Below are 12,056 nucleotides of genomic sequence, written 5' to 3'. Positions count from 1 at the left end.
ATCACGAGGTGGGGATAGTAAAGTCTTAGGTTTTCAGCAGTCACCACCCCACTTCCCAAACCTCAGCTATGTCGATGTGGGTGGAGGAGGCGGTGTTCTCTAAGCTGGAAAAACTGGTTAAGATCCTAAGATAGATGTGACATGAAGAAATGAAGCAAAGGCCCTCAGGTCAAGCCCTTTTGCTACTGCACCCACCTGCCAACTGGGGAGGATTAGGAGGACCTGGGAGGTGGACAGGCAAGTCCCTCTTGGATTTTCCATATGCAGCCGTCATTGATGGTGGCGATAGCTACTGATCTGTTAGCTTGTACTGGAAAATATATTAGTCTCCCTTCCAACCACAACCAAATGTAAGAGCTTGCCCTCATTAAAAGTGGCATTTTCAAATGAGAATTTACAGGACCAGCTGGTACTCTGACGTAAAATTACTGATAAAGGGCTATGTCAGGGCAGCAAGGAATACAGCATATTTTGGGAACAGCATAGATGTACAGGTTCATGCTTACCATCCGGAGTATCCCAGTAGCCCACACTGACCGCAGACATCAACTTCAAAAGCATCGCTGGAAATCATCAACCTCTCCAGCAGAAGCATACTTGCTCCATAGCCTATCAAGCAGTCCCGTTCCATTTCTCCGAGTCGCAATCCTCCATCCCGGGAGCGACCTTCAGTAGGCTGCCTTCAGAACAAACAAATAAAGCTAGTTTTAGCTGCGGTCATGTTTTTAAGGTGCTTATTAGCTGTGTTAAACTGGGCTACATGTGATTCTTTGGAAGATATATCCTGCATTGATCCAGCTTTAATACTGCAGAAAGATAGAATTGTGGGCTAATATTATAGAAAAACTTTCCATTGTAAGGTGGTAAATCAAAATCCAAGTCCCTGTTTAAGTAAGTTTCAGTTGTTTTTTATTTTTTTTCAACTCACCCGTAGCATCAATCTGCCAACTTTTTTTGTTTGCTTAAAGATGAGGCAGATGTTTAATATTTACTGAAGCAGAAAATAGAAATGAGAATTAATCCCCATGGAATAGGGAAATTCTATGTGTAATGTGTTTGCATTGTTATTTCCCAATCTGAGCGAATTCATTTGTAACTGAATAGTGGTGGCAGGGTGTTTCTGCACGGTTTTGGTGTTTACACATCCTATCGACCAACCCATTATTGGGCCGTCAGAATCTAACAACTTGTCCGTAAGACTGTTACGATACATTTATATCTCTCCATGACCAGCCCTGGACTAACAGGACGGCGCTTTAAAACCCAAGCAACTTGTGTTCTCTCTTAATCTTTCTGTTTTTAAGCCTGCAATGACTGATAATACTCCAGAAGTGCCAACTGGGGTTAAAGGCCCTTGTGGCGTGGCTCAGATAGGTGCCTAAACCCACATCCACAGTAGTAAGACAAATCACTGAATTGCTGGATAAAAACATAATTTCTGCCTGTCCTAGCAGGCTGTTGTGTGCTGTTGTATTTTGTCTTGTCTCCGTCTTTCATTTTGAATACCTCCTTTTCCCTGAGAACAACATAATCAAGGAGCAATATAGAAGAATGTTTAAAAAAAGTCTGACATTCTTCATCGATTATGACCCTAATTATCTTCCCTGGCCAAGTGGAGGGATGGTATATGCTGTCAAACGTATCATAAACGCAAGGACGTAAGGATGTGGAGCTGCACATTTGTGACTATTAGCATTCCTCTCTCATCATTCAAGTACTTTTTAGAGAAATCGACTGTCTAAAGCCCGCAGACACCACGTTTTTGCGAAATGGTGAATAATTGAGTCTTACCACACGATCTATTTAACATTTATTTAAGACCCAACTGAGGTCTGCTGGAATCCTTCAAAGTCATACCACCTGTACACAGGTGGTGCAAAGAATTATATACATCGCTCAGTAAAACACAGAGGGAATCTAGTCTTTTATTCTGATTCTGCCCAAAATAAGCAACCGAACATTGCCCTCAGTCTTGACGATGTCAAATAACACCTTGTTAATATTTTCTAAGTGTTTTCTTTGTGTTAAGTGAAACCAGACAATTTCACCACCCTAGTCCATATAGTGGTCCAGACACCTGTGGAATTTCCAAAGTTAATACCCTTTCCTAGCTGGACATTTTATGCTTTTGGTTTGTTCACAAGTTATTTATCTGGTTGTAGAAGCCAGAGATCCCTTTTTAATTGTCTATTGAAAAAACACTGACTCCATTTTAGTTTGCCTCCATCTACTGCTTCCTTTAAAGATCTTGTTCCTACCTAGTGTAATAGATGAGTCAAGTGGTATTTGTCTGTGCGTGTGAGGTAAAACATCTCAATACCCGTTGCCTGTTGAGTAAATCAAATACCAACCATCTAAAGCAGATCATTCATGCGATGATGATCATGGTGGTCCACTTACTAAACCCTGTGTCTTCAATGCCTAGCATAAAGTCGGGATTATGGGTTAGTGGCATCAATGGAGGGGAAAACACTGTGGCTTTAGTACAAAATAGAACTGTGTATTAGAGTCTCAGCCTGGTGTCACAGCCCTGTTACCCCAGTTAGCCTCCTGGTGTTATCTTACTCAGATATTCCATTAAGTAGCTGGAGGCAAACCTTTTAAACATAATGTTGAGAAATACAAAACTGACGATATTACTTTCCTCTTTTCTTATGTATCTATTGGGCATTCTTTAGTAAATAGTTTTTTTTTCTTTTTTCCAAATTCTTTATCATAGGGATGAATCTAACTTGACACTGACTTATGTACTGCAATATGAGCACAGATTAACTCAAAATCTCTCAACAAGTCTGCAAATGGAATGAAAATTAAGATGAGTTTTAGCAATGATAATGGTTTCACCTCTGGCTCAAAAGTTTACAGTGGGGGCTTTGTTTATATCAGTAGAGGATTACTGACCTTTCATCTGCCCCATAAACTCTATCAGAAGTGTCAGGTGAGGCACTCCCTACCCCCCATTACTCTTACAAGAGTTTCCCCCCATCTAATTGCAAAACCTATGCCAGAGAACACAGGCCACCCCTACTCTCCTGATCATACACTGCAATCATGGTCCCAGATTACTCAGTTCCAGGAGTGTCCTGGCAAGTCATGGATAATCTCCTGATGGGCCACCGCATCCGCCTACCATCAGAGATGAGCAGGAAACATCACTAGGATCTGCCACCTTAGCAAGGCCGGAGAGCAGAGCAGCCCAGAGACTTAAAGAAGTGGCAATCACCTCGGGACTCAAACTTCTTTCCCATGCTTATTTCTTTTATGAAACCTTTTGTGATGTGCCAGACTGAAACTGTTAAATTTTTCAACAATAAAAGTGAAACACCTCCTACTTAACAGTATGAGGAACAATATTAACATATATGAACATCTTATTATCATGCAAAGGCCCTGCTGCGGACACTTATGCATCTACTGTGGCTGCGCTGTAAAGAATAGGCTAATCCGAGGTCCAGTTTGGAAGAAAGTCTGACAAATTCTACAGATGGAAAACACATATAATATTCTGGTTTAGTCAGAATACTGCTGTCAGAATGTATGACTTTTCAAGCTTGTTGCTGCCATTGCCTGGAAACTGCTGAGGTAGCTCAGTGTGGGGCTTAAGGAACTGGTGGCAAAAGGCAGAAAAGTGATAAAAAGCACAGAAGATCAAGGCACAATCTGAAGCTACGAAACAGAGGGTGACGTTTGCAAGCCCAGGTCTGGGAAAATATTTCCACTGCTCAACTATGCATCATCACCTGGGAAAGGACCAGCAGTGAGTCAAAAATAGACAAGAGGGCTACAATGACGTGGGTGAAGGTGAAAGGCCAAGGTGGTGTGCCTTGTATTTGCCTAATCAGTGTTGTCCTAATGTTCTTTCCTAGAAGCTAGACCTTCCAGTACAGAAATGGCAAAAATCCTGTAACTTTTCATACTCATAGAAACCTAAATTCGATGCTGGCACCGAAAGGACCAACATTTAAGTCATCAACCAGGATAGTTTTTTTTTTTTTTAAATGAGCGTGATAGTTTCCCCATGGATCCACAGGATCATTTAACCTGTTCATGCTAGAATTGGAGACTGTAAATGGACAGGTAGAAGCTTTTATTTTTAAAGAATGATCTGCATGAGAAAGACTGACTGACTGACTCTGTGCCTGATGGAGGTCTTTTGACACCCAAGTGAATAATGTTTGTTCCTTGGCACCTATTCAAACTGTGCTGATCAATCATACCTGGCTGTAAAGCAGGCAAAAGCTTCTTACTGGGGAAAATACCATTCAATACAATAACAATGTGCGATGGTCATTACGTTTTCTCTATCAGTCAGAAAAAATGTATGCATTTTGGCATGTATCAATACCTTAAAAAAGTATTAAAAAGTATTCTGTACCTGGTTAGTACTGCTCTAGGTCCCCGAGCTCTGGCATGCATCTTGTCTAGCACCATGTGCTTCAGCTTTTGATAGTAAACAGGTCCAAAATAGATGTAGGCTTCCAAAGGTTCTCTAATGGAAACAAGCAACAGGAGGATTTCACTATTTATATATCACAATTACTAAAGACAGCCACCCTATTAGAATTTCCTGCAATGAAAGTACACATTCCTCTCCCTATATGTTCCTCATGGTTCATGTACCTCATAATGAACAGGGTGAACAAAGTCTTGGTTTTTCTTTACTGCTTCCACCAATTTCCCATCTCTCACGCAAAATGGCACACCAAGTTCATTTAATACAGAGCTCGATTTGATGTTAGAACAAATTTGCTTTAATGCCATCTGTTTTAAATGACAAAGACAGTCCATGAGGATATTAAAGTTGAACTACAAAACATTTTTAAAAACACCTAAAATAGAAAATGCCAAAGTGGGTGAAGTACAAACGTACGGAAAGAGAGATCAACAGGTATTTCTTTTTTCATATGTCACACATGCATATTTGCGAAGCATCAGTTTAAGGAACAGGAGTTAAGAAACACTTCATCCAAAAGTGCCAGCTTGAGTTTAGTCATAGAGGTCAAAATAATAGAGGCCTTTGGGAACCAGGAATAGCATGAACTGATTCCAACTAAAGCATAATGTAGACGTGATGCAGCAGTGGCCGGGATTAAAAAAAAGTGTACAAGTTACTGACCTTCGTTAACGATATATCTGGTACAGACATATTCTAGTTGCAGATTCCTTACCTTAGAATAGATATCTGAGCAATACCATTCCCTGTGGTGGGCTGCGAACCAAGATCACACCAAAATGTTCTGCAGGACGAACGGCCAAAGTAGATGTCTCTGCGGACCGGACTGTCCAGGCAGTAATGCTTGGTGAATGCATGTAAAGACGCCCATGTTGCCGCCTGGTAGAAATCCAGGACTGGAACTCTGCGGGCTGACGCTGTGGAAGCAGCAGTTGCTCTGGTTGAATGAGCACGTAAACCCTCAGGGGGTTGCTTTATTGCCAAAGTGTTGCACAACTTGATGCAGAAGACTACCCTTCGCAAGATGGTCCTCTTCTTAACCGCCTTCCCTTTCTTTTCACCCACATAACCCACAAAGAGTTGATCGTCCACCCGCAAATCTTTGGTAAGGTCTAGGTAGAACGCCAATGCTCTTTTTGGATCCAGACGGTGGAGTCTCTCCTCATCATGAGAGGGATGTGAGGGTGTGTAAAAAGTAGGCAAGGTGATAGATTGAATGTGAAAAGGTGTCACCACTTTGGGAAGAAGGGAAACCCTGGTACAAAGCACCACTTTGTCAGGATGCACTGCTAGGAATGGTGGCTTCGAATAGAGAGCCTGAAGGTCACTCACTCTGCGAGCAGAGGTGATGGCAATCAAGAAGGCAGTCTTAAGGGTCACGAGGTGTAAAGGACAGTTGTGGAGCTGCTCGAAAGGAGCACACATGAGGTATGCGAGGACCAAGTTCAAATCCCACTGAGGCATTATAAACGGGACAAGAGGGAACATATGTGTGAGGCCTTTAAGAAACCGCCCAACAATGGGAGATTTGAATAGAGAAGGTTGGTCTGTTAGCCTTAAGAAGGCATAGGTGGCGGACAAATATCCCTTGAGGGTGCACAGAGCAGAGCCCTGCTGGGCAAGAGAGAGAATAAAGAGAACCTCTGAGAGAGGTGCAGAGAGGGTATCAACAGACTTGTTGATACACCATGCCACAAATTTATTTCAATGACAGGCATATACCGTTTTGGTGGAATTACGTCTGCCTGCCAAAATGACATTAGACTTCGGGTGGAAGGTCATAAGCCGTCAATTGCCACCGCTCAATCTCCACGCAAGGAGGAGGAGGAGACTGGACAGGTTCAGGTGGATAACGCTGGGGAAGGTCGCGTTGGCACGACTGGCGTCTGAACAGATCTGGAAGCGGGTCCTGAGGTGCCATCCGGAGTCGGGGCCAAAGCTGTTGACTTGGAACTTGATTCTCTTCCCGCGTCACGTGCGAGCAAAAGGGCGCTTCTTCTTCTTACTCAAATGTCCGATGACTTGGACGACGAAGAGTGGTGATGACTCCGTGACCGGTTCCTGACCTTCCTCTTGAACAAGAACGATGTGGAGTCGAGTGTCGGCCCGCAATGAGCTCCCTCAAAGCCTTCAGGTTCATGGCCCGACACTCGGAGCACAACTTCAGGTCGTGGTCGGACACCAGAAGCACACGAGGTGCAGATCCGTCACCGACATAATTCGGTGACAGGATTTACAGGGCTTGAATCCGGGCTTCCGAGACATCCCTCGACACATCCAAAACTCGTCAAAAACGAATTGACGAAAGTTTCACAGTTAGATAAAAAATGGTTATGGTAGCTCTTCTCCAGATCTGCCAGTAGGCCTGTGGAAAGAAAAGAACTGACGTCAGTGCACCTGGGTGGTGCCTATATACGACCATAACGTCATCATGGTGACCACGATGACAACGACGCCCCCGGAGTCGACCGATGCCACCTAACAGCGTACAGGGGTACTGCTCGAAGAAAAATCTCTGGATCCAGTTTGATGCCTGGGGGAAATTCTAAGGTAAGGAATCTGCAACTAGAAGTCTCTATCAGATAAGCTCATTTAGCAGCGGGTCGTGGCTACAAAACCGATGTGAATGGCAGCTGCATAAGAGAGCCTAAAGGGAGCTTAAGGCCTAATTCCCAATTCCCTTCTATATTTTAGTACTGGCAAAGATACTGGTCCACCTTACTTCTGAACTCACCTGGACAACTGGGCAGCAGGGGAAGGTGGTGAGGAGACCAAGCTGCACCTGAGCAGGGACAGAGTCAGAGGACATAGTCTCCCTTGTGTCATGCCACCATCTTGGTTCTGAGCTGCGGTGAGTGGCTGGGCCAAGCTGCTGCAGGAAGGGTGGTTTCAGCGAGTGGCCTCCGGTGCCAGACAGCCCAAGAGAATAAGGCTTCCATGATGGACACATGATCGCGGATGAACTGCAAATAATTTTAAAGAGGAAGGTGTTGGGCAGAGGAGCAGACAAAAATCTGGGTGATATAGAGCATGGTGATGCAAAGGCCCAAGGACTATGAAAAGGCCACAGAGGCACCCGCACAAAGGTAAGAATGAGGGCTGAGTCCTCTTTTGCATGGTATCATTATGCTGAACCTGAGTGACAACTCTACAGGAGGAGCAGAGTCTAAAGAAGGGCTGGGGCTCACATAGATTCCAGGGAGTATAGACCCCTGTGATGGATGGCTAGAAGAGGGAGAAAGATGCAATCCTACAGGAAGGAAACTACAGGGGCCTATGACCTATAACAGTGCTAAAATCCTCCTTTCTTGATTTCACTCAGGCTGTACAGAGACCTGAGACGCAGAGCAGTGAAATACATATTTTTCCAGAAAGACTGTTCTGCTGTATGTGATAGCCTGGCACTCATACCCACCTGATGCAGTGTGGAACTGGTTGCAGGCTTTCTATAAGACAGGAAGGTAAAATACTGTTCCGGGTCTACCAACAAAACAGGTGAGGAATGGACAAGAGGAGAGGGAACAAATCATTTGAAGAAGGAGAAGAACCCGTCTTGGACTGTGAGCAAGAAACAAGTGTCAGATGGCTCGAAGATGATTAGATGAAGGCACAGTTGGACACATAAGGAGGGGTAGGGCTGGTGAGTAGGACACATGATGGATGTGGTTTGTGGCTTCTGCCTCCACCTGTTTGGAAGGGGTACTCTTTCGGGCGGATGCCAAAAATAGGTCCTTTACTATGGTGGGATCCAAGTTCAATAATCAATGGGTAATATATGCATGTTATAAAAAAGTGGCTATGGGGCGACAAAGTGAATTCCTACTGGGGATGTGGGGAGAACGGGCTTGAACAAAGGGCCATATTTCATTCACATTTCTCTTTGCGACATTACCCCATAGCGAGTGAAATGTGTTACTTCTGCACTGGAGGTTACAATGTTGGGGAAGTGGGTAGTTCACAGCTCAGCATCAGAAGGACTTGTGGAATATGCTGTGTCTGATGTGTTTTTAAGTTGCTCACTTGGGTCATGATGTGCATTATAAGTTGAAATGTTTGGAGACTTTGTGGGATGACTCAGAGAGACGAAAATATAGAAATAGCCCCATGGGAATGAGTAAACGTTTCCTAAAAATAGTGATCTGCAATGTCAAGGGCTTGTGAAACAAGCTCAAACAGTGGGTTGTGGTTCAAGCACTTATTAGACCTGGGATAGACATAGAAAGTACTTCAGAAATACACCTAGCACAGAATAATTGTCACCACATTCGAATGACAAGATACTGACATTTTGTACATTAAGGGACACACCAGTCTTAAGGAAAATATCTCTGCGCTTTGTGGTACTGTAAATCTGAATGGACTTGCACGGGTGTTATCCTGCAGGTCTGGGTTCATGGAATAATGAGCTGATTGTGTTAATATCAGTCTACCTGTCACCAAAACTACAAGCCATAGCTTTAAAACAGATCAATGCCATGCTGACACGGATTCCTCAGGTTCACCGCATCTAGACTGGGGAATGAACATGGTTATGGATTATGATTTAGGGGAGACTATCTGGTCGAGGTATTGGAAGGCCAGAGGTTTAGACTCTGCTGGTAGATACCATGGAGGAAATGGGTTGGTGGATCTGTGGAGATGGCAAAACATGGAGACAACACAGTTTTACTTTTTCACAGATGGGCATGGTTCACAAACAAGGCTGGATTACTTTATCACTCCTCACTCTCTGGAACATGTATTTTGGGGTGCATCCTTTCTGGTAAGTTGTTTCCCACTCTCATTTAGCAATAAAATTGAAGGCACATATATCTACTAGAATAGGTAATGCCTGGGAAATGAAAGAGGAGAATATACTGAAAAAATTGTCACCTACAACAGATTATTTTCTGTGAGACATGGGCCTGGTTGCATTTAGGGGCACATCTGGGAGGCCTAGCAGTAGGCGCTGAAGGGAAATTCTATACTGGCACTCATTGGAAAAGAAGGGAGGGGACCCGTACATTGAGAAGTCTGAAGGAGTCTATACTGGTGACATAGTGGTCAATGGGGGCCCTAGGAGATCCTGGCTGTATATGGAATCTATTAATACTAAAAGAGGAGCTGTGGGTCTTGATGGATAATGAATCTCAGACCAAGAAAAAGTTCATTAGCATACAAAGACGTCTTCAAGAGGTGGGCAATAAGGCAGAAAAGCAATCAGGAACACGGAGTCAAAGAGCGAGGAATGATGGGTGCAGGAGGTGAAAGACTTGAAGGGGCAAGGTGTTTAAAAACGGTCTTAAATCTCTTGAAATCCAGCCATGATGTTGCAAAGCCTGAAGTCAGTATGCTAGTAGTGGAATTTGTGGTGCGGACACTTTCACTTGACGAGGCAATAACCTTGGAGTTTGAGAGGTCACCAGAAGAGCAAGAGTCAGTAAGGCAGAGTGGAAGGGCTCCGGGCCCAACAATTTCTCAATGGAAATATTTTTTTAAAATTCTGAAAAGAAAAGATCACTAGGCACATACTGAACATGCAACAGAATGCGGCACAGACAGGGATAGTCTGCTTAGGCCAGAGGTCAGAAAAGTTTACAGTAATACATACGTTGGATAAACCTGAAGCTCAAGGTTCCTCATACAAGCCAACATTGTTGCTGAGAGTAGCATGTGAGGTAATCTCAAAGGTACTGGCTAATTAACTCTCTAAGGTCATCCACATCTTCATTCATCCTGATCAATCAGCTTTATGCCACAAAGGTTGACAAGACACAACATGAGATTACTTTTTAACGCCATGGTATATGCCAGTACGACAAATGAATCATTAGCGATCCCTTTCCACTAACGGAGCGAAAGACTTGATTTTATAGAATGGGATTTTATGTTGGCAGTGAAGGCAAGGACTCGTGTGGGACCAAGATTCTTGGCCTGCATCAAACTACTTTATTTTTCCAGTGGTCACAGTAAATTTAGGGGAGTCACATGTTACAACCACTCACAGCACCTTTAATACGTTACTGGACAAACTTCGAATCTATGGTAGATCATTTGGACTCAGGATTTATTGCTACAAGTCTATTTTGTACCCTGTGATACCATGAACCGCAGCTACTTGGGAATATTTGTCATAACTTAAGATCCACACTATCCATCGCAAACTGATTAAAATCTTGACTCAGTTCAAAAAGCATACTTAACATTGGCAATATTTACCTTTTTCTATACTGGGTAGAGGTGCCCCATATAATATGATTATTTTATCCTGACTTATTCTGCATCCTTTAAAATACCTTTTACAATTACAAATGGTTTCAGGAGCACAGAAATAACCCTGCTGACAGTTTTCTGGGATGAGGGGCCCATGGCTCTCGCTGACTGCCCTACAGAGGGGTGTTTACAGGGAATAAGTTGGGGGCACACACACATGCAGATGGCACCCAGACACTATTTTTACTGGGTGGACACCGTTCTCCCTGAAAAGAAGCTGGATCCCACTGAAATAGGTTGAACTTGTCCTGGTGTAATTTTCCGACACGGGAACACATTCAGCAGCGTCCGCACGTTGTCTTCTTTCCTTTCAGAGCGGCAAAGTGCAGGATTTTGCACTTTATATTCCAGCTGAGCCCAAAACTAAGGCCAAAGTTAAGGGGCCATCAGCCTTGGAGCTACCTGAGCTTCACACATCGATGCCAATGCAATGGAGGGAAAACAAAGGAATCCAGCTTGTTATCACTTCACAGGTACTTAAGGTACAATTTGGAGGCAAGCTTTTTAACTTTGTTCAACCCCTACATATAAGAGAATGGCATGGATTGTAAGCATGTCAGAATGTCAGATGTATCGTTCTGTAGTAGCGATTTTTGTATTTGTTTTATATTAATAAATCATACAAGTGTGTAAGTCAATGAACAGGAATTGTTACAAAAGGCAATAGGGGTTATAAGGTTTAGGAGTCATATATCCTTAACAGCTCACTTTGATATAGTAGAAGGATTGCAATTTATGACTGCAAGTAACTAAGGATTGCCTTTTCAAAGGAGTAACTCGCTTACCTACTCACATAAGATAAAAATCAGTCCTCTTGATGTTACACACAGTGCTTTGCAGGAGACACATTAACCCTCTATGCTACTTTTAGTCAAAACTGTGGCTAGACAAACACATCTCTCCTGCAAATGCATTAATCACAAGAGTTATCTTACCATATTATTCCCTTAGACGCATGGGCACACAAAGATATCTGCAGCAGGTGTCTTAACTCTATAAGGTACAGCCTTTGCAACCAATTATGCCAGAAAAGATGTACTGTTACTTTCTTCTTGTTGCCTATTTCTTTGTGGCAGAGTTAAAAAAAAATATTATGTATATGTTGAGGCCTAGATTTCCTAAGATTTTGCATCTGGGTTGCATCACTTTTTTTGTTGCGGCCCTGATACAATATCTTATTTGGGGTTTACAGAGCCACACAAATTACTGATCTGAATGGCTATGTAAAGAAAAAAGTAATGCAATCCAGTGTATAGCGCTGCCTTGAGTTACCTCGTGCCAGATAGGCATTACATTGGTGGTGCAAGGGTGTTCCTGTGCATTCACCGATGTATTTTGACACAAACCCATT

General features: G+C 43.2%; 1 protein-coding gene across 1 annotated transcript in view; it reads right to left on the bottom strand.

The window, feature by feature from the left end:
• Positions 1-12,056, bottom strand: part of POLR3B (RNA polymerase III subunit B) — a 776,005-nt gene that overhangs the window by 20,132 nt on the left and 743,817 nt on the right. The window contains exons 26-27 of the mRNA XM_069228350.1: positions 4,376-4,489; positions 507-680 (exon numbers count right to left, since the gene is read on the bottom strand). Of these exons, the coding sequence (XP_069084451.1) occupies positions 507-680; positions 4,376-4,489 (288 nt within the window). The remainder of the gene's footprint in view (positions 1-506; positions 681-4,375; positions 4,490-12,056) is intronic.

The sequence above is a fragment of the Pleurodeles waltl genome, chromosome 4_1, assembly GCF_031143425.1.
Source record: "Pleurodeles waltl isolate 20211129_DDA chromosome 4_1, aPleWal1.hap1.20221129, whole genome shotgun sequence".
Classification (NCBI taxonomy): Eukaryota; Metazoa; Chordata; class Amphibia; order Caudata; family Salamandridae; genus Pleurodeles; species Pleurodeles waltl.
The sequence above is the reverse complement of the archived record's forward strand: the minus strand, read 5'-3'. Positions and strand labels throughout refer to the sequence as shown.